The sequence below is a fragment of the Notothenia rossii genome, assembly GCF_949606895.1.
Source record: "Notothenia rossii genome assembly, chromosome: 6".
NCBI lineage: Eukaryota > Metazoa > Chordata > Actinopteri > Perciformes > Nototheniidae > Notothenia > Notothenia rossii.
Window position 1 is genome coordinate 71925714 of NC_136909.1, and position 27215 is coordinate 71952928.

Below are 27215 nucleotides of genomic sequence, written 5' to 3' on the forward strand. Positions count from 1 at the left end.
GAGAGGGCAGAGTATGACCAGCTCACTGACATCTGAAGAGGACTCGGGTCTGTACAGCCCAACTGTGGAAAGGGAGAGACATGCTCATAGGTCCCACAAAAGAGTGGGCCCCGGCACAAGGAGCCTCTCGTCTTCAGAAGCAATGCACATGTCTGGGGACCTAAGAGCTGGGCGATCGCTGAGCTCGGGGCAGGGAGAGTTCCCTTTCTCACCGGTGAGGGACAATCGGTCTCTTTATCACAGCAGCAGCTTGGTGCAGGGGATGCGACAAACAGAATCAGGTGTGGTGGATCTAAATGTAAAGGATACCCTTAGCAATGGAGAATACAAATACTCCACTGGGAGGTTATCCTCGGGGTCAGCCTCTAGGACCCAAAACGACAGCTCCGGATGGCGTTCAAGGACTTTAACAGACTATGATGAGCTGTCCACTGCTGAGTTGTTGGAGGATGTGTCACCTCAGGAGGACTGTGAGTTGGTCAGTGTGGTGGTGACACAGCCTGAGACGCACGGAAACTCTGTAATGCTACCCGTAGAGCAGGCAAAACCATGTACCGTTGAGCAAGGAGCGTCCAAGTACAACATGGAGGACCTGGAGGAGTTTCTGCAATCAGTCGAGGCCTGTCTGCCTAAGGGTTTACAGACGTTCCAGCACGCAGGGGAGCAGGAGATAGAGGCCTTACTGAATGCCATCGCTGCTTGTCCTGAAATGAACCCTATGGGTTTTTTCTCCCCACAGGTGCTCAAAAATAGCCTTCAGTTCTTTGTTCATTAGCTGGTTATATATGTTTTACTACATTTTTTGCTTCTTTGATGGTGTTTTCCCGGTTGCTGGCTATATCTTTTTCTTATATCTGATAACATGATTAGTAAAATAGGTTTTAAATTACAAAAGTTCAAGACAAGATCTGAATTGATTGTTCACAGGGAAAATGTACTTCCTGCAGAAAGCAAACAAATAAATGATGCAGATGGATTCCATTATAATCAAAATGGAAGAAAAAAATAAGATATCTACATATATACTCTATTTACACCTTTCACTTTTAACTTATATCTCCTCCTTACTAGCTTACCCTTGCAGCCTATCAATGGGATTGTGCACAGCTGTGCCTTTACTTGTTAACTCTCCTTTTCTAGAAGCTGCTGACTGGTTTAGAGAGTTGTTTATGTCAGCTGGATTTTTAACAACAAACCTGAATTCCTGGTGTCAATTGAACTTGTTCCCCCTATAATATCAAGATCAAAGTCATCTTTCTGTAAATTGAAAGAATCAGCTATTAAATTGTTCTCCTTCTGAATATCAAGTAAAACTAATGTGTCATTAGTTCTCTGTGCTTTGAAACTGGAACAGTAATCCAGTCATTTCCATGAACCTCCAAGTAAGACTAAACACCTCGTAATTTGAGTGCTTATAACATATTTATTCGTATTTGTTCCATTTGTCTTTAGGCTTTCCAGAAAGACGACATTGATCCGTTGCAGACGCAGCTTCAGGACATCAGCTCTCTCGGCCACAGCCTGATACAAAACGCTGCTAAAGGCACGAGCACCAAGAAGCTTGAGGATGACCTGGATGGAGTCAACACAAAGTGGAATACCCTCAATAAAAAGGTTATTTGTTTAATAAAACCGGTCTGACTGGTTGTTCTTTGCTTTTGAAAAGTGGTCATTAGTGAAACTATAGAGATATTGTCAATTTAATGAGTCATCTTTGAGTTACTAGGTGCAGTTTTCAGTCGGCTTTAACAAAGGTATAATCTTTATTTACCATGTGGTCTGCAGATCGCTGAACGTTCAGCCCAGCTGCATGAAGCCCTGCTGCATTGTGGGAGGTTCCAGGATGCCCTGGAATCACTGCTCAGCTGGTTAACCGACACAGAAGAGCTTATGGCCAATCAGAAACCTCCATCTGCAGAATTCAAAGTGGTCAAGGCACAGATACAAGAGCAGAAAGTAAGCTGGTATTACGTGGTACAAATGCATGAAGCCATAAAACCACAGTTACACTTCTGTTTAATTGTTCCACTTCAACACCAGAAAATCCACACAGCATTATGACTCTGCCATCCATCTCATTTAATTGACACCCATTGTTGAACAAAAGTGTGGTAAACAAAGCTGTTGGTTTAATGGACACTTAATCTGTGCCCGTTAGATTTACTGTTTTTCACCACCAAGTAATGCCAGAGCTAGTTAAAGGCACCCAATAACTCTCCTCCTTTGTTTCCCTTTGACAGCTCCTACAGAGACTGCTGGATGACAGGAAACCAACAGTGGAGCTGATAAAGAAAGAGGGAGAGAAGGTTGCACAACTGGCAGAGTCTGTAGATAAAGAAAAGGTTGGAAAGGAGATCGAATGCCTTGCACAACGGTGGGACAGTCTGCTCAAGAAGGCTGAAAACAGGTCTGTATAAAATACATGTAACCGTTTAATTTGCTTCACAGTTAAATGTTGCTAATGAAGGACTTAAAACATTGTAATGCTTCCACCTCATTTAATTAGTGTTTTTACCTGGATTTGGATCTGGGAATATTCAAAATGTACAAAGATTGACACACGAAAATGCAGCTTCTCTTTTCCCCTAATGAAGCAAAAACAAATGAAACATTTGGGAAATGTAATTATTGCCTTTTTGCCAAGGATTAGACGGGAGGATCAATATCACTCTTTATTTTGTGCTATAAAGATGAAGCTAAAAGCTTAGAAACAGATTAAAGGGTTAGCCTTACTCTGTCCAAACAAATGCTGTATATTAGCGCCTCTAAATCGTGCTAATCATCCAATGCTGTTTATGGTACAGGGATCTTATTTCCCTTGAGAGACCCAAGGTAACTGTTCCCCTGTTTTCCGGCTTTGTGCTAAGCTAAGCTAGCTGGCTGCTGGTGTCAACTTTTGCCTCTGTAGTATGTAGCCTGTATAAATGGAAGTGATATTTATTTTCTTGAACAACTTTCTGCGAGAGAATTAAAAAAAATGTATTTCCAGAAATGTCAAGCTATTACGTCAAAGGTTGCTAATGAAACAACCTAAAATAAATAGTAAAGTCTTGCCCTTTTATTAACCTGGGTTTTGCCTTCGTTTAAATCTGGGTATATTTAAACGTATGTGAAACTCCAACTAAAAGTAGACCTACCTTACCTTTCTCTCAGTTCAGAACATGGCTCTTAAACATTATTCATATGTAGATAACATTTCTTCATTAACTAATAATGGAATAAGCTTGCCTGTCACTCTGTACATGACTTTCCTTTGCTCAGGATTCATTGCTGTTACTGTTTTCATAAATGTTTCAGGCAAAAGCAACTGGAGAGCATCTTAGTGGTCACTCAGCAGTTCCACGAGACGCTGGAGCCCCTGAGCGAGTGGCTGGCGGCTACAGAGAAACACCTAGCCAACTCCGAACCCATCGGCACTGAGACGTCTAGGCTGGAAGACCAAATATCCCAGCATAAGGTAATATCATCATTTTCATCATTGCTGTTTGTTTTTATCATACAGTTGGTTTTGTTCAGCTGAATTTCATTTCCTTCATTTTGCACGTTGGTGCATTTCATTATTACCCATTCCGTTTTTTATATAATTTCAGTTTACCTCTTTTGTTTTTTCTGTTTGTGTCATATTTCTTTGGTTTGTTTCCCATCCCCTGTGGTTAGGCCTTAGAGGAGGAGATTATGAATCACAGTAAAGACCTGTTACAGGCCATCAGTCTGGGTCAGATGCTCAAAGCTGTTAGCTCAGTGGAGGAAAAGGAGTTTGTTCAGTCCAAACTGGACTCCACTCAGTCCGGTTACATAGAGCTCCAGGAGCGATGCAGGAGGAGGGCTGAGATGCTGCAGCAGGCTCTGGCCAACGCCCAGGTGTTCGGAGAGGACGAGGTGGCTCTCATGAACTGGCTGAATGAGGCACACGGGAGGCTGAGCGAAGTGTCAGCGGAGGACTACAAAGTAGATGTTCTTGAAAAGCAGCTGGCAGAACAACGGGTATACACTCCTCTCCAGGCCACGCACTTTGTACTCCTTTCATTTAAGTTCTATCAATCACTTTATTGTTTGTGTGTTATCATTGCTTACAGTTGAACATTTATTTTCTCTCTCAATGAATTCCTAAGGTTGTGTTTTCCTTTTTTAGGCCCTACAAAGTGAAATTGAGTTGAGGAAGAAGAATGTTGACCAAGCCATCGCTAACGGGATGGAGCTTCTGAAGCAAACAACAGGCATGTTTGACTTTATGACTCCCTATCACAGTTCAAACAATTGTGTCTCTGTCCACTGTTGAACCGCTCTCTCAATAAGGTCAGACATCTTATGATGTGTATTAAAAAGTATTGGCCAGAGTTCTGAATGTTGAAATCTATTATAATCTATAATCTAATTTTCAGAAAGAACGTCAGTTTCCTATTTGTGCAAGTTAATAACTTTCTTGGGGAAATGACTGTGCCTATTTGGCCACCTTTAAACAGCCAGACTAGCTTTTCCCCGCTTCTATGCTAAGCTAAGCTAACGGGTGCTGGCTCCTGCATGTACACTGCAAACCAGTCAGATATGTGTGGAGTATCAATCCAAAGAGAAAATGCCTAATCATTTCTGCCAAAAATGTCAAACTATTTGCTATCAGTCAGTCATTTTTGCATGTTACAAGTAAATATTTACATTTACATTGTATGGCAGTGACTACATTTATGAGTAATACTGCTTACCTGACTCTCATTGCTACCGCTCTATGTTCTGCAGAACCAACAGCATACTGTAGTTACCTATACTACAGCAGAAATACAAAACTTAATATATAATAATTTACTCTCTATTTATAGGTGATGAGGTGGTGGTGATCCAAGGCAAACTGGATGGAATAAAAACAAAGTATGCTGAGATCAACTCAATGAGTGACAGCGTTTTGAAGACATTGGAGCGCGTTTCGAGTCTCTCTGCTAAGCTGCAGAACACCCATGAGAACTTGAGCTCCTGGCTGGAAAAGGTAGAGGCTGAGGTCAGCGCTTTTGCTGATGAGGAGCCCGTGGGCGAGCAGCTCATTCATGCACAAATAAGGCAGAAGGTAGGAGTTTCTACAATAACATTAAGAGAAACCACTGTCATTACTCAGTAAGCTTCTGCCCACTATGCTAAAGTTGGTGCTTTTTTATGTAATCTTATCCAGGCCTTGTTGAACGAGAGCAAAGACCAGAAACCTGTGATGGACAAGGTGAATGAGTTGAGCAGCTCTCTACTGGATCTGATCCCCTGGCACACCCGAGAGGCTCTGAACAAGCTGGTGACTGAGGACAATGAGCGGTACAGAGGCGTCTGCGACACCGTCACCCAGCAGATGGACCAGATCAATGCTCAGATACTCAAGTCACAGCAGGTAAACCAGAGAAACAGTTCATAATAAACAGCTTTTCTCATTCTCATTTTGTTTCAATTGAATGTAACCTTATTAACCCTATACGTCCTTGTTTAATGCTGACCTAATCGTTTTCAGCTTTGTAAAATATAAAGGTCTCTTTTCTGGTTTTTAGTTTGAACAGGCGGCTGACACTGAGCTCTCCTGGCTGACCGAAGCTGAGGGGAAGTTGCTGTCGATGGGCGAGATTAGGCTGGAGCAGGACCAAACCACAGCCCAGCTCCAAGCACAGAAGGTCAGTCTATCAAACTGTGTATGTGTGTGTATGGATAGTCACAGCCTCCATTTGAACAAAGTACAGTAAACACAGCGGTTTGTTTAGTAAAAAAGTCCAGCCAAACTCACTCTACCGGTTTTCCAGATCTTCTCCATGGACATCATGAGGCACAAGGATGCAGTGGATGATATTGTGAAAACAGGAAAGGCCATCATGAACAGTAAAAACCCAGAGGAGAAAGACATCTTGAAGGTATAAACACTTTACTTCCTATTTTAGAAGTGGGACGTTAATAATTAGTTAATACACAGTTCAAGGTGGTTGATATTAAAGGTTCTTGTTGATTTTGAATCAGGCCAGGACCCAGACTCTGTTGGAGAAGTACGGCACCGTCAGTCAGCTGAACTCGGAGCGCCTTCTTCAGATGGAGCGCGCCCAATCTCTGGCCAGTCAGTTCTGGGAGACCTATGAGGAGATGTGGCCTTGGCTTCAGGAAACTGTCAGCGCCTTCAGCAAGCTGCCTCGACCCTCCATCGAGTATGAAACGCTCAGGCAGCAGCAAGAAGAGCTCAGGGTAAGAAGCCGATACGAGCAACAGTTCAACACACATTATTGAGAAATAAAAAACTAAATATGTCTCCTGTTTATCTTCCCCAGCAAATGAGAGAGCTGATTTCTGAACATAAGCCCCACATCGACAAGATGAATAAGACAGGACCTCAGCTTCTTGAACTTAGCCCGGTGGAGGGAGTGCCCATCAGAGAGAAGTACACAGCGACTGACAAACTTTACACCAAACTCAAGGCAGACGTCAAGGAGAGAGCGGCGGCTCTGGATGAAGCCACCTCCAAATCAACCCAGGTGAGGAGCAGTTAAATTACCTATATTTGTGTTGCTTTTATATATAAGATAAGCAAATGTACTTTCAATGTCATGTTATAATAAAGTTACGTTTAGAAGATTTGACCAATAGGATTTATGATAATGTCTTGTTGTACATTAATTGTATTTCTGTAACATGTTAGCTAAACATTGTCCCAGCTTTCTTCAGAGATGTTACAATATAAGGTTTTAATAACAAACTGAAGTACTTCGTCTCCTCGTCCTCCACCAGTTCCATGATAAAATAGAACCAATGTTGGAATCCCTGGAACGGATCGCCGAGCGCCTGCGGCAGCCTCCATCCATCTCAGTGGAGGTGGAAAAGATCAGAGAGCAGATTACGGAAACTAAAGCTGTCTCTGTGGATTTGGAGAAACTGCAGCCCTCTTATGACACACTGAAGCAGCGTGGCGAGGAGATGATTGCAAGATCTGAAGGAGCAGATAAGGATATCTCTGCCAAAGGTATGCATTTTCTTCCATAACAGGCTATGGGATGAATGCAAGAGTCACAAAGACAAATAGCACAATAAACAGGTCAAAAGTTGGAAAAACATTGAGATATACTGCTCAACATCGCAGACCAGACCTATAATTCTCCTCCAATCAAAACATGCAAACTCTTTGGTTAAAATCCTTGACTCAAGATCTTAGCTTGAGTTTTGAGTCAGCATTTTTGTTTACTGAATTGCACAAAGCTTTCCTCCAGGTGTGACTTTAATGGGAATGCCTTTCTTAGTTTTAGTTGCAATAAAAAATCAAAGCAATAAACGGAGACCAAACTGTTTCTCATTAAATGTGTGTGTTCTCTCAGCTGTGCTCCCCAGCACTCAGCCGAGGAATACATGCTGATATCTGTGGTATTCTGTTAGTATCACATTTTTTTATTTCATTCATTGATTTATTCTATATTCCTTTCCTGCCACACAAGTTGTACAAGACAAACTGGACCAGATGGTGTTCCTCTGGAGCGACATCCAGGCTCTACTGGAGGAGCGGGAGGTCAAGCTGCTGGATGTGATGGACCTGGCCGACAAGTTCTGGTGCGACCACTGCGCTCTCATCGCCACCATCAAAGACAGCCAGGACCTGCTGCGAGAGCTGGAGGAGCCCGGGGTCGATCCCTCTGTCGTCAAACAGCAGCAGGAGTTTGTGGAGGTAGACAGATCCTAGGAGTTCACCTGTTAAACCCGAGAGTACCCTAATCCGGGTCCGGCGTGTAGTTTTTTCAAGAAACTGTGTCTCTCAGGGCTTCTTAACATTTAAAAACCTATTAATGTGTCATACTCACTTAATGGGTTAGAAACTCAGCTAACTGAAGATAAGAACCATTTTTACCGAAACAAAACACAAGTCTCACAAGAAGCGTCTAAATAAGCCCTGAGCGAAAAAATGCTAACGCACTTAGCACAGAACTCAAGGTAAAAATACCCTTATTACTTATCGTAACTACACATACAAGCTATCAGATTAAAGCTGAGATTCCACAGATTATATAGGTTTTTAGTATCATCACTGAGCGATCAGAACTCGCGACAGGGGAAGCAAACTTGTTTTGCATCAATCTTGATACAGGGTACTTATTATATGTTATAGTTTGGATTCCTAAAGCTTTTAGTCTACTATCCCATCATTCAAGAGTGGTATTTACTATGATTAATGGGTTTTGGACGGACACTATAATTACAAATGTTTTACTGTGTTCCATCTGAATTTACTTTAAAATAAAAAACATCTATATTGATTCTGACACTTCTAAATCCAACTCACAGATGTAACCTACTTTGAGAACAAATATTATTAATATTCCCCTTTTAGAAGGGAAGATATGGTCATTTGTTCTGGGAATGTCATTTTCGAGCCTGAGACCTGAAAACAGGCTCAGGGCTTAACAGGTTAAATCAGAGATGTCCAAACTACGGCCCGGGGGCCAAATGCGGCCCGTGATCCATTTTGAATTGGCCTGCAGCAAATTCTAAAAGTATAATGGAATATGCTTCTTAAATATATACATTATACAGTATTAATGTTTTAAGAAGCCCACTTTTCAAATAAATTCTGTCATATAAAGTTGAAAACATTTTCAAACAAATCTTAGTTGATTTAAAATAAGCGCAATAACTGATTTACATAACAAGCCTGAAATAGACCCTTCCTATTTCCCCTTATTATAAGCAATCTGGGGTTTCTGTTTTAAGGAATGAGCTGCCACCAAAAATGAAACCCTATGGAAAGCTGTGATGAAGCACATTCAAGTATCAAGCATAATTTGTTCTACATTTGATTGATTATGTTAACTTATAACTTAACTTATGAGGCAATATACCTGAGGGGCCCAGCCTTTTGTATGTTTCTCTGCATGTGGCTCTCCTTGAGTCAAATCATTGAATGAAAAAACGAATGGGTGATTAAGAGTGATGGAGCATTTCTTAGGTTTAACAACTGCTTCTTTTTTCGACAGGGATTTAAAGAGGAGATCGATGGGCTGCAAGAGGAGCTTGAAGTGGTTCGAGCACAGGGTGAAGAGCTCATGACTGCCTGCGGGGAACCTGATAAACCTGTGATAAAGAAAAGTCTTGATGAGGTACTAGAGGACATTCCAAAGCAGCAGAGTTTTCCTTCTAACTGTCTATGCTGTTTTCTGTGGTTACACATGGCTTATGGTAAAGTTACCCGATCATTTTTCCAGGTGAACTCAGCGTGGGAAAATCTGAATAAGACTTGGAAGGAGAGAGTAGAGAGGCTGGAAGAAGCCATGCAGGCTGCCGTGCAGTTTCAGGACGGCCTGCAGGTACTATGATCACTCCTTCACTGTGTCTTTTAAAGAATTCTCTGAAAAAATACAGAGTAAGGCTTCTGAAATTACCCTGAATCTTCATGTGACTCATACCACTTTTTCATTACTGTTATTTGTTTTTATTGTATGACTAATTATAGAATTGGTAATGGAGACGTGCACATGCACTTTAGAGTTAAACACACACAAGGAGCCAGCCAGATTGTAAAACCCTTCTTTTATTGCCCTTGATGAAGTGATACATTTTATGAGAGACCTTTTTAAATTTGAAACAATAAACACCAACCACAGCGCTTCGCTTTATTTTGCTCAAACTTCTTCTCATGTGTATGAACTCTTTTCTTGGTTTGAAAGAAAAAGTCCTCTCTAAGACTATTTTAGTTTGACTGAAAACACACCTTTAAAATGTATTCAAGAGAAGAGCTTCTTTCTAATTGTTTTGTTTGTTTGCATACTTTGTTACTATGATACTATTTACTTCAGACCAATTGTATCGGTGCTTAACATGACACTAGATGTGAAACATGACTCCCTGTGTGTGCACTAAGGCTGTTTTCTCTCAGTAACAATGGTTTCCCACCCTGTTCACAGGGTATGTTTGACTGGGTGGATATTCTGGAGGGCAAACTGGATTCAATGTCACCCGTCGGCACAGACCTGGAAACTGTCAAGCAGCAGATTGTAGAGCACAAGGTAAAGTCTCAAATATCCTGCTGCTAATTATTTAAACAAAAAGTAATTTTGTATAAATAATTAACAGCAGGATATTTCTATAATTCCCTTCTGCTATGTCCTATGTATTTATATCTAACTTTACTCCTGTACTCAGTGCTACAGAGTCTCTGCCATAACCACAGCTGTATTAATATCATGATTCATACCTTCCCCAGTTTGTATTAAATCTCTGCTTCATAAAGTTGTCACATTGTCCTTAATGCTTGAAAGAGCATAGCCGGGTTTGGATGTATTGTCCAAAAAGCTTTTGTATTTCTGTTGACTGGTTGGGTTGTACCACTGTATGTTCCAGGAGTTCAAAGGAGAGGCGTACCAGCTGCAGATCGAGATGGAGCGCCTGAACCACCAGGCCGGTCTCCTGCTGAAGAAGGTGACGGAGGAGGCCGACCGATTGGCCATCCAGGAGCCAATGTCTGAGCTCAAAATGCTCTGGGACAACCTCGACGAGAAGATCATCAGCCGACAGGTCGGGAAAGGGACACATGTAGAGGGGAAGCTTTATGCACGCACTTTATGTAATGAATGTAATCTTTAATGGGGCAATATGCGCTTTAAATAATTGTATTAGCAATGGTAGAGCGGATTTTGTGCACCTGCCCCAGGATTCAACATTTAATAGGTTCTTATTTGGCCTACGGTACACCCTTCCAACAGGTTTAGTTAAAATCAGGTCAGTATTTGTTTTGTTATCCCGCTAACATTCAGACAAACAGACCAACAAACATGACTGAAAACCAAATAACAACACTGACAAACCAGTGTTACAAACTGCTTTAAATCTACACATAGAAGACAGTTATAAAATACAAGAAACAGTTTAAATAACCTGGCAAGCATAAGGAAAAATAAATAAACCAAAATCACATTTTGAAACTGTATAATTTTAGTAGATATTATATGAAAGCCATTGTACAGTATGAAGATACATTTTCAAAAGTGAATTAAAAGGCCTATACGCTGTTTAGATACAGTATGCAACTCTCTATGAATGACATTTGTATGACATTAAGAGATCCTACTCTTGGATTAAAAACAGACTCAACTATGGATCCATGGAATATTTTGTAATGTTTACATGCCAGTGCTTTCACGCGCTGTAATATATAATGGTTTAATCTGTTGTTAATTCAGCACAAACTGGAGGGAGGCCTGCTGGCTCTGGGTCAGTTCCAGCACGCACTGGACGAGCTGCTGGCCTGGATGAGCCACACCGAGGAGCTGCTCAGTGACCAGAGGAAGACTGGAGGAGACCCCAAAGCCGTGGAGATCGAGCTCGCCAAGCATCATGTACGGCAAAAGTGCAAATTCATGTATTTGTAAATGAGCATCAGAAAAACATCAAAGAGGCAGTGGATGTATCGCCCTCTATTGTTTGTTCCAAAATGACCTTTTACCCATGTAGATTTAAATGTGTCTTTCAGATCCGTCCACCCAGTATCTAATTTCTTTTGGCTGTTTTATCTCCACAGGTTCTACAGAATGATGTGTCTGCTCACAAGGCGACGGTCGAGACGGTCAATAAGGCCGGTAAAGACCTGGTGGAGTTGAGCGCTGGAGAGGAAGCTTCTAGCCTGCAGAGCAAACTGGAGAACCTGAACCAGCGGTGGGAAGAAATCCTGGAGAAGACGGATCAGAGGAAGCTACAACTCAAGAGCGCTCTGCTTCAGGTATGATAAATACTTTCGCTGTAACTTAAATCACCTTCATGTCATTATTCGATGTTTAATAAGCCATGATTGATTATTTTATCCCAGGGTAGCAAGGAAGCTATGTGAAAGTCATACATTGTTTTTGGAGGAGTGATCCCTCTCTCTGCCCCCTCCTTATTCCTTTTTTTTATCCTGTGGAGTTTATATTAATAACTTTGACCTTTAGCAGCATGCTTTGATGTCAGGGGGGATAAGGGAAACATAAATATGTTTTTTTGAATGTTAAGAATGTTGTTTTACATAACACTTAATCTTGACCAGGTTTTAAAGAAAGGTGTTCTTATCAGAAAAAATGCCAAAAAAGAATATATATGTATTCTTATTTATTTGTTATTCGGTGAGCTTTAAAAGTTCAACCATTTTAACAGTTTATTTTAAATAAAAGTGACACTTTCTAATTATTGAATTTCTTATCAAATGCTTTATTTAATTAAATGTCTTAGTTTATACTGCTGAATACCGCAAAAACCCACTACTACTGCTAATGAATGTGAGGAATTAATAACTCAGACATCCTCCTCTCACCCATGGGATGCTAACAATGAATGTGCGTGACACCTTTTGTCCTGACTCAGGTTGTATTGTGTTGTAGGCCCAAGGTTTCCATGGTGAGATAGAAGATATGCAGCAATGGCTGAAAGACACAGAACGTCAGCTGTTGGCATCAAAGGCTGTGGGAGGCTTACCAGACACGGCCCGGGAGCAGCTTAACGCCCATCTGGTATGTGTTTAACATTATGAAAGGCTGCATACAGATAGCAGGCTTGGAAGGAGACGACGATGTCTTTTCTGTGTTTTATCTGAAGTGTGAAAATTAAATGACATTGCAAAATACACTGCTTGCATCCCCCTGCCGAACATGACACAGAGCCTTTTAAAGCGTGTCGAATTGATTTCGCCACGTCTGACTATAATGAATTTAGGAATGTTTTCCCTCCTTTGTTTTCCTCTTTCTTTAATGGAGGAGACACTTTCACAACAAACGCCCCCTGAAGGAGCTTTAGTAATGAGGGGGCCAAAAACAAAGGCATTAGTTGTGGGAACCTTTCCTCTAAGAGTGTTATTTTCACAGCATTTTTGTACTAGAAATATAAAGTGAAATAAATATTGTGCATTAACCAATTACTTACACAGCATTCAGATCCTCCCGTTCTATCTAACACTGAAGCAGATAATGATTGTATGTATTACTTCATGAATTTGACTTAACAGACTGTACGTGGTTTGTCCTTGTTTGTCATGCTTTGCTTTTTGTTATTTTGTTCATGTATGTATGTAAGACGTTGCTTTTGTCGGGACCCCCTTGAAAACGAGATGGTTCATCTCAAGGGGTTTATCCTAATAAATACATTTCTATAAGAGCTATAATTCATTATCTTTGACAATGGCTTCCCTCGTGTCATTATGTCATGTTTTCTTGCAGGAGTTGTGTTCTGCCTTGGAGGTGAAGGAGGATCTGTATCAGGAGTTGATGAACAAGGGTCAACAGCTGCTTGCCATAACACCCGAGGGTCCGGACAGCAACACAGAACAGGACCTCGCCAACCTAAAGGACAAATGGGACGCCGTGCAGGGGAAGGTCGCTGAGAGAAAGGTATGCAGTGGAGAGTTGTGGCGAAGACATATAGGGCTTCACTGTTGTCAGCTTAACTATTCCTACTGTAGATCCCCAGTGAGAGATCGCTGACACACACTTGAGCTATGACTCTGTATTTATGAGCCTGTAATCCCGGTGCTGATAATGAATGGTGTAAATGACGTGGCGTGCTGGCACAGACACAAAGGATGTGGTTACACTGTAGATCAGAGCGCTCTGAGTCAGTGTGGAACAACTGTGGTCTGTTACAGTGAAGACTTGTCAAATGCAAACAATGAATAATAGTGCTAATCAAGAAAACTAAAAGTCATCGGTCACTATGTTGTTCTTGTGGAAATCGTATTGATGTTATTCCCTTGTGACATTTTCTCACTTTTTTTGCTACGATAAATAAACATCCTCATATAAAATGGCTTAAAGAATAAGCTTCTCTCTTTACCCCCTCCTCCAACCGCTCTCTATCCAGATATGGAGCTCCTTACAGTATATTCTGTCGTCTTGAAAGTTTGCTGTAACATTTTTGCTTTTTCTACCTATTTACTTTGGTCCTGTTCCCAGAAATATAGAGTCGGGTAAATCTTAGAGCCACACAGACTTGCAGCTGCTGGCCCACACTCTCTTCAGCAATGTGAGACTTCCACAGTCTAGTGAGCACAAACACGTTTGCCAAGCATAAAATAGTTTATTCAAATAATAGCGTAAGTAGAGTCTATTAACCTCTCTCTTGCTTTATGAAGCATTATTACCAATAACTCTCTGCAGGTTCGTAATGTCATTACCATTTACAGCCACGTGATGAGCCAGTGGCCTTGGCTGTAACAAATGGATGTTTCCCTCATTGAATTAAAAGCTCGTCATTCCCCTCCTGCTCCACCACCACCTCTCCAGAGATGTTAACTTCCTCTGTGTAATTAGAGGTCATGTTCGGCACAATTGAAGTGTAATAGTTTTTTTCCACTCCTTTTTATCTAGTGTTGTGGCAACCAAGCGGTTTGTTTTCAGCAGCAGGATATGGATGATATTAGTGCGACCAGACGACAGGATTGTTTCCATGTCTGTGCATAAATCCTGACGATGTGTTGTTTCTGCAGGTGAAACTAGAGGAAGCCTTGACGCTGGCCACGGATTTCCATAACTCTCTGCAAGACTTCATCAACTGGCTCACTCAGGCCGAGCAGACACTGAACATGGTTTCCTCCGCCTCCCTTATCATGGACACCATCATGTTTCAGATTGATGAGCATAAGGTATTGCTTGTGCAGAGAGGAGGGTTTCACAGCCTTGAATTATTACATATGTATAATTATGAAATGATTGCTGTGATTCTAAGTGGACACATTTTTATGCAATTCCATGCTTTAATCTAAGATAAGATAAGAAGTACTGTATTGATCCCAAGTTGGGCCATTTTTGTGTTGCAGCAGCATTAAAAGACATGGCATTGTACAATAACAATTAAAAGACGAGAAATCAACATTTCAAAATGTCATCTCAATAGCAATAAAATAGCGATAAAAAAAGTAGAAAATATACATGTTGAATTATAAATGTTCAGTTACAAAATATAAAGCAGGATATTATATATACATAATATCAGTGTCATATACAAAAGGGCAGTTTCATTTTCCTTGTCATCAAGCCAACATCAATGTAATGACTCCACACTGTTTGTTCATTCAGAACAAAGCTCATTAGCCGATCAATAACTCTGCTGTCAATTAAAAAGCCTGTTTCCTCTTTTGGTATTATAACAACTGAACTAACCCCCTCTCTCCTCTGTGTGCCGTGCAGGTGTTTGTGACAGAGGTGAACTCCCACAGGGAACACATCATTGAACTGGACAAGACAGGAACACACCTGAAGTACTTCAGCCAGAAACAGGATGTGGTGCTGATCAAGAACCTGCTGCTGAGCGTGCAGGGCCGCTGGGAGAAGCTGGTGCAGCGGTCTGTGGAGCGAGGCCGCCTGCTGGACGACGCCAGGAAGAGGGCCAAACAGGTACTGTTCTATAGTATTCATTCAGGGGTTTGAAATCAGCTTCGTTCAGAGGTGGGAAGTAGTGGAGTACAAATACTTCGTTACTGTACTTAAGTAAATTTTTCTGGTATCAGTACTTTACTCCACTACTTATACGACTTTTTACTTTTTGAACACAAATACCTGTACCTTCTACTTCTTACATTTTCAAAACAGGTTTGTTACTTTAGCTTTAATCTACGTTTGGTGGCGTGATCATTATTATTTAGAGTCATTGCGTGCCTATTGATTTGAACACGATCCGTTTATCCATCATTTCCTGGTCTTCTCTAAAGAAGAAAACTTTGTAATTTTGCCATTGTTCAGCATCGAAACATTCATTAGCTAAAAATGACATTATTGTTCTATTAATATTATTATTATTAGAGGTCAGTTACTCTTTAAAACAGTTGGTAGTTATTGGTACTTTTTACTTAAGTACATTTGGAAGCCCATACTTCTTTACTTTTACTTGAGTAAAGAAGTATGCTCAGTACTTCTACTTTTACCAGAGTATTTTTAAACACGAGTATCTGTGCTTCTACTTGAGTTAAGGATGTGTGTACTTTTGCCATCTCTGGCTTTGTTTCACTGCTGTGAGGATATGTTTCATTGTTATTGGAAAGATCTGGAAATACGATATCAAACCTGATCATTTTCTGGCTGGAGCTTATTACAGTGTTTTATTAATGTGAGCCTTTCCTGTTTGAACAGAACACTGCCATAAATCAATTGACATCATACCTTTTTTTAAATGCATTGTTTGTTTCTTTAGTTCCATGAGACGTGGAATAAACTGATGGAGTGGCTCGACGAATCTGAGAAGACTTTGGACTCAGAAGTGGAAATTGCAAACGATCCAGACAAAATTAAGACGCAGCTGGCGCAGCACAAGGTGACAAAGCATTGTTTTATGATGATTTAGTTACAGTTAAAATAAGCAGCCCCCTTTGACGATAGAGTTTCATTCATTTAACCGACACAAGTCAGAATAATTAGACAGTATGAGTATGTGGGAGTTGGAAGCAGCAATTCTAACTGCAAAAAATATTTATTGGAAATACAGTATCCACAAAAAGCATCAGTCGTGCATTCACCCGCGTTATACCCCACCCACTCCCCTCTTGTTCTCTCTGCAGTGTTACTGTATGCGGGGATATTGCGCTAATCCTACATAATCCCTGGATGGAACAAATGCTTTTGGATACTCTTAATCCCAGTGACTCTTAATTTTTGACCCCTTTCTGGGTTTCCCTCACAGAATACTGTCTCCTTAATCTTACAACACACACAGATTAGGATACTGCCTACAGTAGAAGGAAGAAAAAGCTGAGAAGGTTCACTGTAACCCAGCACATCTAAAGCATGTCATTTAAAACAATCCAGTGAATTTGACTTTTCACTTCACAGCTTTTTCATTTAAAACCCTTTTAATTATTGTTTTGGAGGTAGCAGTGTTTTGATGACAGTATTTCTCATACGCAGGAGTTCCAAAAAGCTGTTGGCAGCAAACACTCAGTGTACGACACCACCACTCGGACAGGACGGGCCCTGAAAGATAAGACCTCCCTGCAAGATGACAACCAGAAGCTTGACGACATGCTGAGTGAGCTGAGGGACAAATGGGACACTGTTTGTGGCAAGTCAGTAGAAAGGTAAGAAATAATTTTCCTGCATATGTTTTAATAACAATTAGATTATAAGAGATTCTTCATTCACTGTGATTGATCTGTGCTCTCTCGCAGACAAAACAAGCTTGAGGAGGCCCTGTTGTTCTCGGGACAGTTTACAGACGCTCTCCAGGCTCTCATTGATTGGCTGTACAGGGTGGAGCCTCAGCTGGCTGAGGACCAGCCCGTACACGGAGACATAGACCTGGTCCTCAACCTGATAGACACCCACAAGGTAGGAACAAGAGCAGACCACAGCAACGCAAACTTCAGAAGCATAAAAGTTTTCGCTGCTGCACTGACCCCACCCTTTCCTTTTATCACTCATAGTTTATTATCACAATAGAAAATAAAGAGCACTTAAACCACACCAGGGTTTGACTCATATTTACATCACAAGAGAGCTAGCATTGTAATGCCTATCCATTCAAAGTCCTTGTTCTTTGAAGTTTAGTATAAAGAACAAGTTATAACTCCACTACATCGGCAATGGAAGTACTTCTGTTTTCTAATGCACTAACATCTGTGAACTTTTGAATTAGATTTTTGTAATCCATTAGCACAATTTCCCTCTGGACTTTTTAATTTAAATAATAAATAGCGAGAAGCACTTTTACTTCCCTCTCATTACTTATGGATCATATACTGTATGTTCTTTACTTTTTTAAAGTGTAAAAGATTAGGTGTACTCTTAACTTTTCTCTTGCCAAATTGAATAAGACATGCTAAGGGGTGGTCGTTTGTTGCTGTTCCAGAAAAACGGATTTATTTGAGTTTGATTTAAGTTTTACTTTAATTATGCCTATATCTTCTCTTCTCCATTGTGTGAATCATGCGTTTGTTTAATGCTGGATGACAAAGATCTACATTTTCTGTTGGGATTTTTATTTTGATATTTATGTCCTCACAGCTCAGTTTCCTTTTCTTTGTATGTTATACGTGACTTAATATTGAAACTTTGAAAAGCAACTGTTATTACAGTAAAAAGTGTAAAAACATACGCTTGCTTGAATGCGTAGACTGTATATATAGAGCTTTAAATACACACATATTAAACTTGTATAATGTATGTTGTATATGGGTTCATGTAGTTTGACTGTGTCCTTCTCTGATTGGTCGCTGCAGGTATTCCAGAAGGAGTTGGGAAAGAGGACGGTCAGCGTTCAGGCCCTCAAACGTTCAGCCAGGGATCTGACGGACATCAGCCACGATGACTCGTCCTGGGTGAAGGTGCAGATGCAGGAGTTGAGCACCCGCTGGGAGACGGTGTGCAGCCTGTCGGTGTCCAAGCAGGCGCGGCTGGAGCAGGCGCTGTGCCAGGTACTGCGGAGCTACTGTTGGTACGTAGAAGGCAGAGTGTGTCTGAGAGCTGGCTGATGTTTGTCCTCTCGCCGCAGGCTGAGGAGTTTCACTCCACCGTTCACATCCTGCTGGAGTGGCTGGCCGAGGCCGAGCAGAGTCTGCGTTTCCATGGCAGCCTGCCTGATGACGAGGAGGCGCTGCAGACGCTTATCGAACAACACAAGGCAAGCATGCAAATATTTCTATTTTTCCCTCTCAAACGAAACTTTTTATGACTAAATTAATTAATACCGTTCACATGCTGGCATCTTTTCAGGTTATCAAGATTCAAAGGTTTTATTGTCATATAAGCTACAGTGTAGAAATGGCAATGAAATTCTTCTGACCTGAGCTCCTCCAACAATGCAGCATATATAATAAGATACAAAAATACAAAAAAAATATTATGCAAGAAGTCTGTATACATGTAAATAGAATATGATATGTACTAGAACAGAATATGAAATTAAATAATGTACATTAAGACGAAATTAAATATGGTTTATTGTGGTGACAACTATTTGTATAAATAAGTAGAAGGTTGCTTGAATAAACAGTTTGTTAGTAGATGTTATATTTCATTCCCACAATCCAGCATTGTAGATAAATAGGCTCTGACAGCTATCTGTGCTGAGCACCAAGTGTGACCTTATCTTTTAGGGCCCTCCACTCTGGAACAACTTCCCTGAGGAGGTCACTATTATCTCCAACAATGAAAACGTCATGAGCAGTGCTTCCTTTTAAGTTTGCCAAAGAGAATCCAGATAGAAATCTAATCTTGTACCCATTTGCTATTTTTAAGGAGTTCATCAAGAAACTTGAGGAGAAACGAGTGGCTCTAAATAAAGCAACCAGTCTGGGGGAAGCTATTCTGATCATCTGCCATCCAGACTCTATCACAACCATCAAACACTGGAACACCATCATTAAAGCTCGTCTTGAAGAGGTCAGTGCACAGCTGCATACATGCCTATCGTATAACTTCCTGAAGCCTTTTCCCACACAAATCACTAAATATAATACCTCATCACACGAAAGGAATTGCTGTATCTCTATTTAGTGTGAACAATGTGTTTAATGTTACTGTTACAGGTGCAGGCGTGGGCGCGGCAGCACCAGAAGCGGCTGGCTACGGCTCTCTCAGAGCTGTTAGCCACTCAGGAGCTGCTGGAGAATCTGCTGACCTGGCTCCAGTGGGCCGAGACCAACCTCAACGATAAGGACAAGGAGCTGCTGCCACAGGAGCTGGAGGAGGTCAAAGGCCTCATAGCAGAACACCAGGTAAAGAAAAGCTGTAGATAAACAGAACTAGCGTTGTTATTTAGTAAAACGACTTGATTGTTGTTATTGACTGTAAGTGTACATTTACTGGAACCATACTTGTTGCTTTTCCCTGCAGGCATTCATGGAGGAAATGACCAGGAAGCAACCAGATGTTGACAAAATCACCAAGACACACAAAAGGAAGGCTGCTGTGGAGCCCCCTGTCCAGTCTCACATCCCTGTGCTTGACAAAGGAAGAACTGGAAGTATGTACCCTATAAATGCCCCTCAGAGAGCGTGACCTGAGCCATCTGGCCCTGTTGTTTAGTCACTGCAGGGTGACTCCACATCCTCATCTTCTCCATTTTAGCACCTGGAATGATGTCAGTGCTTATCTATTCCTGCTCATAACATGGCTTGATCAAAGTCACCATAAGGGTTTTTGTCTTTCACTTGCAGGAAAACGCTCTCCCACACAGACGATGTATGCGTCAGCAACGCAGCCTCCCATTGAGACCAAGAACCCGCGGGTCAACCTGCTGGTCACTAAGTGGCAGCACGTGTGGCTGCTGGCCTTGGACAGGAGGAGGAAACTCAACGATGCCTTGGACCGACTGGAGGAGGTAATCAGACACTCAAGATTTACACAGACAAGAGTTATCATTGAGTGTGGAAGTTAAAGCCCATTCAAATTGATTTCTTAAACAAAAGATTTAATCACAATGGCATTTCTACACAGTTCTACAACCAAGTATTCTGTATTTATATGTACCTAAATAGTATATATATACCTTGCACTTACAAAATACATTTTCAAATCTAAATTAATCTGAAAAATATAAAAATCCAATTACAACAATAAGAAATTCTGAAAGTTGTGTTCATATCCCCCTTTATTGTTTCTGTGCAGTTGAAGGAATTTGCCAACTTCGACTTTGACGTGTGGCGGAAGCGCTACATGCGCTGGATGAACCACAAGAAGTCTCGTGTCATGGACTTCTTCCGCCGCATCGACAAGGATCAAGATGGCAAAGTGACCCGACAGGAGTTTATAGAGGGCATCCTGTCCTCCAGTAAGTGTCCAACATACAAACTCACATAAAAAAAAAGCATGTAACCCCATCCCATTTTGTAACACTGTCATGGCTCTCCTGTAGAATTCCCCACCAGTCGTCTGGAGATGAGCGCAGTGGCAGACATATTCGACAGAGATGGTGACGGATACATTGACTACTATGAGTTTGTGGCAGCTCTTCATCCCAACAAGGATGCTTACAAACCGCTAACAGATGATGACAAAATTGAAGATGAGGTGATAAAATCTCTCATGGCCAGAATTTCTGAAATGTATATCTAGATATTTATATCTAAAGAATTGTGTTTCAATCAAATGTTTTCTCTGTTTGTAGGTTACAAGACAAGTGGCAAAGTGTAAATGTACAAAACGATTCCAAGTGGAGCAAATTGGCGCAAACAAATATCGGGTAAGAATATTTGAAAGAAAATATTATTATTTGCAGATGTTCCAATAAACACACACACACTGCCTTAAAATGTTTTGAATACTAGCAGGTAAGTTCTTCAAGAAGTGCCAATACGTTGTAAAATCTAACAGTTCTTATATTCTTTTATTGTTCCTCACATCCCCAGTTCTACCTTGGAAACCAGGTACATATGAAAGTCCTCTTGTGTTTTTTTACCTCTCTGTTCTTTGCCTTAGCAAGCCTTACGTCTTTTTTCATTTACCATGTTTGCTTTCTAATGATCCCTCTCTGCCCAGAGTCCTGGCTGATGTTTACAGAATGAAACTCAGAAGTAGAGTTAAAGATCTATGGCCGTCTGATGTAATCCACGAGGATCATTGGCCTAAAATGCATTTTCAGTCTTACGTCAGAACATATATTTTTATTATTTATTGATATACAGTATCTGCTTTTGAGTTTCAGATAAACAATATAACAAGCCAATACCATTTCAGGCCTTATCTTTTATAAGTCCACGGGCATAAACTCATCTGCTGGGCAGCTTGGAAAATAATGCTTTCTGTGTGCTTGCCTTGGGCTCTTCAGTATCATGGGAATGATTTACAAACATGGCTGACATATTTTTGTGCTACACTCACACTGTTGTGAATGATTTGAAATGAACTATTTACATAGTCAGGTTATGATGATGATTTCAATGAATATATTACTTTTCATTTTACCGACTGAGTTACTATGTGTTGACAAATTGCATGTTGCAGTTTCAAACTCATGTGATCCTATGCTTGCTGAAGCTTATTTGGATTAAGATGAATAATGGGAGGTGTTAGTAAGAGGGGCATTCGTGTTGCTTTATAAAGTAGTTTGTTTTGATGTGTCACACAACAATTAATTATAATAACTCTTTTGACAGTTTGGTCAGGTCCAATGCTTACATGACTCCTTACTCGGCGACGAGACATTAGCAAACAGGGAAAATCAAAATCTTACCCCCCACCTACCTGTTGCAGTTTTGGAAAGCTGTATTCTGGTAAATGGTTATTCTTAAAATATGTTTTGTGCCTCGTTTTTCTCCAGATCATCATCACATTTTGATCACTTAAATCACCAGTGGCATTAAATCATTATACAAATCATAAAACGTTTTTACCAGTTGAAGAGACTTCATGAGTTAATACGCACTTAGCGGAGCGTCATCAGTGTTTGGTCATGTCTGCGTGTCACTGTGATGGATTATTAGACGGAAATTATTTGAAACCATTCCTCATGTTTATCCCGTTGTGTCATTGGAGCTAGCTGCATTGGATCCGCATCCTTATCAGTGCAACCTGAGCTTTTGATTCGTAGTCTTAGAAAGTGCTGGATTGCGGGAGTTTGCTGTTTGTCTGCTTGATCATGGTGTGGAATTGTTTTTGACAGAAAGCATGCAGCTGTGATTGTGAATGATGTCTTTGTGCTAATGCTCATGGTCACATCCAACTGGCTGACTTCTGTGTGTCATCTCATAAACCTCAAACCATTCGCATCCATCACATGCTCACCTGTTCTTATGTTTGCTATTCGTGGTTGGTATGATGAAGGCAAATTATGATTCTCTAGTGCCTCCTGCTGGTGAAATAATGTGCCTTCAGTTAATGTATTCTTCACAGGCTCGACCTGCAGTTCAGGCAGCAAACTGAAACCATACACTGGTTAAAACCACACATGTTGGAAAATAAAGCCACACATTCATTTTCAAATGAATATATTCCACTGCTGTATTTATGGGAACCCAAGAACACTTGAAGAAGAACAATTATTATTTTGTAGGTAATAGGCTTTGGGTTGACATTTAAAATGTATCAGTTAAGTGTTTTATTTACTATGCAGCATGTCAATACACTGCATAAGCTAACATTCAATAAGCTATAATATGTGACAGATAACAGTGTAGAGCCTAACTGTTACTAGCCTGAGTCTACTATTTCATAGAATAAATAATAATGATGCAATAGTAAAATATCAGTCCCCTAAACTTCACAAAAAACATGTGATGAAGGTACTGTTTCTAAGTTACCAAAATGACTTTTTTGTGTAACTTTGTGTCTACGCACCAAATTGTATACACAAATACCAATACAAAGCATCTGCTGCAGGCCAATATTAGCTAATAGTTTTGTCTCAACAATAAATGAGTATGGCTCTGCATCAAATGAGGCTATGTGGGATGAATTCACTCATAAGGTATATTAGGAACAACAGATTTGATCTCACACAACAGCACACTCGCTAGAAGAAAGCCAGTTGGATTGCCTTTTTGTGTCATTTGTGTCTTTGTGAATGAAAACAAAAAATACGTGGGTCATAATCCTGTTTGTGTAAATCTGTGCAACATGGGAAGGAAATCAGTACTAAAGTGGACGGAAACTTTGATGATTGTTTGATTTTTGCCCGAAGATTTGAATTGAAGTTGTCACATTTGGTATTAATGTCATTCCCCAAACCAGTCTGGTTTTCGGGGTTGCACAGCTTTTCACCTGCAGTAAAGAGTGTTCATGCGGAGGTCAGCAATTTCACACTCCCCCTCTCTGCCCCCCCCCCCCCCTCATAGTTTGGAGACTCTCAGCAGCTCCGGCTCGTAAGGATTTTACGCAGCACTGTGATGGTGCGTGTGGGAGGAGGCTGGATGGCTCTGGATGAGTTCCTGGTGAAGAACGACCCCTGTCGAGGTAAGTTCAACAGTTCCCAACAAAAAGCCACAACGCAAAATACATGCATTAAATACTTAAAAGTGTACACATCAAATGTTGTCTCATGTATACTCTCGTAGTTAGTTACTCTTGATGAAGATCATGATTGTTGTAAAGATTATTTTGTGAATTGTTCAGCAGATTGCAAAATGACAGCCCCAATGTGCGTTAAACTATAATTCATATTGATGTGAACTGATTTGAAATCATAAACACGTTTTAGTGCGAGGATTACATGCATACAGTACCTTAGATTAAGACTTAAGTAACTCATTTTGATATTTTGATTTAGTGTTATTCTTTTCCCCAAAATTACCAGATACATATTATTAGGTTTTCATTATACAACTGAGGCTATAAAAATGTGCTTGGTGTCTGATCCATCAAAAGCTTTGGAAAGCCTAATTTTCTATTTGAATATAAGTGGAAGAAGACTCTATGACTGTCTTTTCTTTTGTCTTTTTATATCAGTATGAAACGTCCTCTCTGAGCCCACGTCTTTTGCTCTATGTACTCTTTCTGCTATCTTCTGTATTAAGTATAAACCTCTGTATTTCCTGCTTAACCTTCCTCCTGCTGAACATGATATCATTTCTTCTAGTTCATCACCACGGGAGCAAAATGTTGCGCTCGGAGTCAAACTCTTCAATTACTCAGTCACCTATAGGTTGGCAAATCTCACAATATCTCACCTTGCTCCATGAACCCACCAGTGGTATGTGTGTCTGCACATCCGAGTGTGTACTTCTTGTGTTGGGTATCGTGGTTGTTGTGTGAGCGCTCATCGTGAATGGCATTCTCATGAACTCACTATTAGCTGTCCTTCAGCTAGTTTTCATGCATGCAGTTGTTTTGTGTGAGTCACATCTCCATGGGAACTGAAGTGCCAAACAAGCTCTTTTGTCTCTCTGCATGTAGCGAGGGGCTCACAGCCGACCTTCTTTTGCACTTATCAGGTTTGCTTGACAATCAAACAAATAAACCTCATGAGAGACTCAACCGACGCTTATACTTTTAAATATAAAACTGGACTCACACCAACATTGGGGAAGATGATGGAGTGGTCTCTACATAACACACAACCAAACTGACAACAGTATTTATTTTTACTTTACTTTGTTTGACAGTGGTGATTTAATCTGCATGTAAGACAGTTTGTTTTCAACACAACTGTGGCCAGCTCGGTTTGGTTCATTCGGTGTATTTATGTTTTCTTGGTTTTGTCATATTTATTTGGGCTTGTTTTTGGTGTCAGGGTGTTTGTGCAAACTTTAATTTGTTTGAATATTTGAACTATTTGCTTTGCAGTCCAAGCAAACAAGCGTCTGTTTCTGGTTGAGAAACCAAACGTTTATTGTAGTAGTACTGCAGCAGTATGGATGAGATGTGAAAGAGCATGAGTCTTGTGTTTTCATCGTTTATTCAGTTTTTGGATTCCATATTTAGTTTGAATTCATTTTAACACTTTATTTGATATATGTCCCTTATCATTTCCCAGTAATTTGGTAATTTGGACATTCCTATTCTATTCTAATTCCTAGTGTAGCCTAGACAAAGAATAGTAGTTGGAAAATTACATTTTGTGATGTTATTTCCACGGCAAGAATATATCTGAACGTACAGATTTAAAAACAATTCATAATACAAATTATAATAGTAGATGAATATTGGTTTGGGTGTAAATGCAGCAGTTCTTGCAAGAAATGTATGCAATTATCAGTGAAATTAGGGACCTAAAGTAGAAAATAAAGTGTTATCTCACTCATCATCATCAACTCTCACAACAATCAATGTTAATATTGTGCAGTCCGGCTAACCTAGAATGTCCTTTATTAGCTAAAGGCAGAACCAACATGGAGCTGCGAGAGAAGTTCATCCTTCCGGAGGGAACCACTCAGGTGATGGCGAGCTTCCGCTATCGAGGCCGGAGGTCTCGGCCATCGTCCAGAGCAGCGTCCCCTAACAGATCCTGCTCCAGCCAGAGCTGTGCGGTCCCCCCCTGCCCAGCGGTGACCAGCACACCCAAGGTGAGACACCCCGCTACGCAGGTATCTAGTTTCTGTCACTCTCTTGATTGATCACTCCATCATGATTTCCCTCTCATTTATTCCTTTGTTTTACATTATTAGATCACATTTCTTCCTTATTTTTGTGTTTCTTCCATCTAGTGTTTCTCATCGTTTTTGATTTGTGATTCCATGTCTGTGTTTTTTGATTTGCCATTGTTCCCCAGACTCCCCAACACATATCCCGCAATTATGATAAGCCCTGGCTTACAAACAGCAAACCATCCTCTCCTCTTAAATCATCAGACTCCTTTGAGAGCCAAGGTTCATCCTCAGAGGTATAGTCATATACAGAACATGATGTGGGATGCTTCACAGTCAGGACCCGACTGAAATCTACCACACAATTATCAAATAAAGAGACAAAATATAAAGAAATATTGATTTATCAACATTTAGACAAGATAGAGCTCCTAGTTGGTGTATTTGCTAGTGGTTTATATTTCTGATTTAGATTTTCCAATGTATTTTGCATTTGAAACAATGACAGATCCTTTAGATGTTGGTTTAATGTGTTAGAGATTTCAGTTGGGTCTAAAAACATTTAAACTTACCTTATTACTAATTTGCTGATTATTTAATTCTCGCCTGACCAAAACGTCGGTCTCATTTTAATGACAAGAGTATGAACTTGAGATGTAATCTGAGCATGTGTGATTGTAATGACTTTCCAACTACATGTTTAACATATATTTCAAATACTAACTTCTTCAAATAGATCCTAGGTTGTTGCAAACATAAGGAATGGGAATTCTTTCTGCCAAATTTCAAACTAACTCAACAACATTTGTCATGTTTTCTTTTAACGTTTAAACACTGTCTCTACGTTGTGCAGTTATCTCTCTTTAAGAACAAGGGAAGTCATTAAAGTTCTTTCTTTTGCAGAGTACACCTGTTCAAGGCAGCAAATTGCGTCTTCCTGGGTACTTGTCAGGCAAAGGATTTCAGAGTGGTGAGGAGGGAACGCTCATCAGCGCTGCTGTACTGAAAGCTCGAGGACAGACAATAGGTGGTGAGTAGAGAAAAGACCTCAGCGACTCATCATATTGGAAGAAAATGTGCCAGCATTTCGTTTCTGATTTTAAAGAGGGAAAACAATGTTGACACTGATCAAGAACAACACAATTTGATGTGTTTAAATAAAACATGTTGAGATTACAATAACTTCTTCAGGGACCTACAGAGTGGTTTCCAGTCTGTTGAAAATTACGAGTGAATCGTCTGAGGCGTTGCAAAAACTGCAAAGCGGTAAAAGACAAGATGTATTACTTAACCAGCAAGGAACGCTTCTTTGTAATGACTAGCT

The 27215-nt window shown here is 40.5% G+C and overlaps 1 protein-coding gene across 20 annotated transcripts in view; it reads left to right on the plus strand.

The window, feature by feature from the left end:
* The window catches only part of dst (dystonin), a 105049-nt gene that overhangs the window by 76540 nt on the left and 1294 nt on the right, over positions 1–27215 (plus strand). For 11 of the 20 annotated variants that reach the window (XM_079686928.1, XM_079686941.1, XM_079686942.1 and 8 more), the window contains 43 exons: positions 1453–1614; positions 1786–1956; positions 2241–2407; positions 3298–3457; positions 3658–3984; positions 4133–4217; positions 4815–5056; positions 5159–5365; positions 5520–5639; positions 5766–5873; positions 5977–6195; positions 6279–6482; positions 6736–6967; positions 7434–7660; positions 8964–9086; positions 9192–9293; positions 9891–9992; positions 10327–10500; positions 11166–11321; positions 11504–11701; positions 12336–12464; positions 13167–13337; positions 14432–14587; positions 15132–15338; positions 16132–16251; positions 16842–17011; positions 17102–17261; positions 18152–18346; positions 18424–18552; positions 19170–19313; positions 19460–19648; positions 19767–19896; positions 20090–20253; positions 20541–20703; positions 20788–20942; positions 21040–21114; positions 21281–21298; positions 22028–22144; positions 23705–23822; positions 24445–24558; positions 25680–25870; positions 26077–26187; positions 26795–26921. In XM_079686928.1, coding sequence (XP_079543054.1) covers positions 1453–1614; positions 1786–1956; positions 2241–2407; positions 3298–3457; positions 3658–3984; positions 4133–4217; positions 4815–5056; positions 5159–5365; positions 5520–5639; positions 5766–5873; positions 5977–6195; positions 6279–6482; positions 6736–6967; positions 7434–7660; positions 8964–9086; positions 9192–9293; positions 9891–9992; positions 10327–10500; positions 11166–11321; positions 11504–11701; positions 12336–12464; positions 13167–13337; positions 14432–14587; positions 15132–15338; positions 16132–16251; positions 16842–17011; positions 17102–17261; positions 18152–18346; positions 18424–18552; positions 19170–19313; positions 19460–19648; positions 19767–19896; positions 20090–20253; positions 20541–20703; positions 20788–20942; positions 21040–21114; positions 21281–21298; positions 22028–22144; positions 23705–23822; positions 24445–24558; positions 25680–25870; positions 26077–26187; positions 26795–26921 — 6739 coding nt within the window. The remainder of the gene's footprint in view (positions 1–1452; positions 1615–1785; positions 1957–2240; positions 2408–3297; positions 3458–3657; positions 3985–4132; positions 4218–4814; positions 5057–5158; positions 5366–5519; positions 5640–5765; positions 5874–5976; positions 6196–6278; positions 6483–6735; positions 6968–7433; positions 7661–8963; positions 9087–9191; positions 9294–9890; positions 9993–10326; positions 10501–11165; positions 11322–11503; positions 11702–12335; positions 12465–13166; positions 13338–14431; positions 14588–15131; positions 15339–16131; positions 16252–16841; positions 17012–17101; positions 17262–18151; positions 18347–18423; positions 18553–19169; positions 19314–19459; positions 19649–19766; positions 19897–20089; positions 20254–20540; positions 20704–20787; positions 20943–21039; positions 21115–21280; positions 21299–22027; positions 22145–23704; positions 23823–24444; positions 24559–25679; positions 25871–26076; positions 26188–26794; positions 26922–27215) is intronic. The other 9 variants (XM_079686946.1, XM_079686940.1, XM_079686929.1 and 6 more) reach the window with 7 other exon arrangements.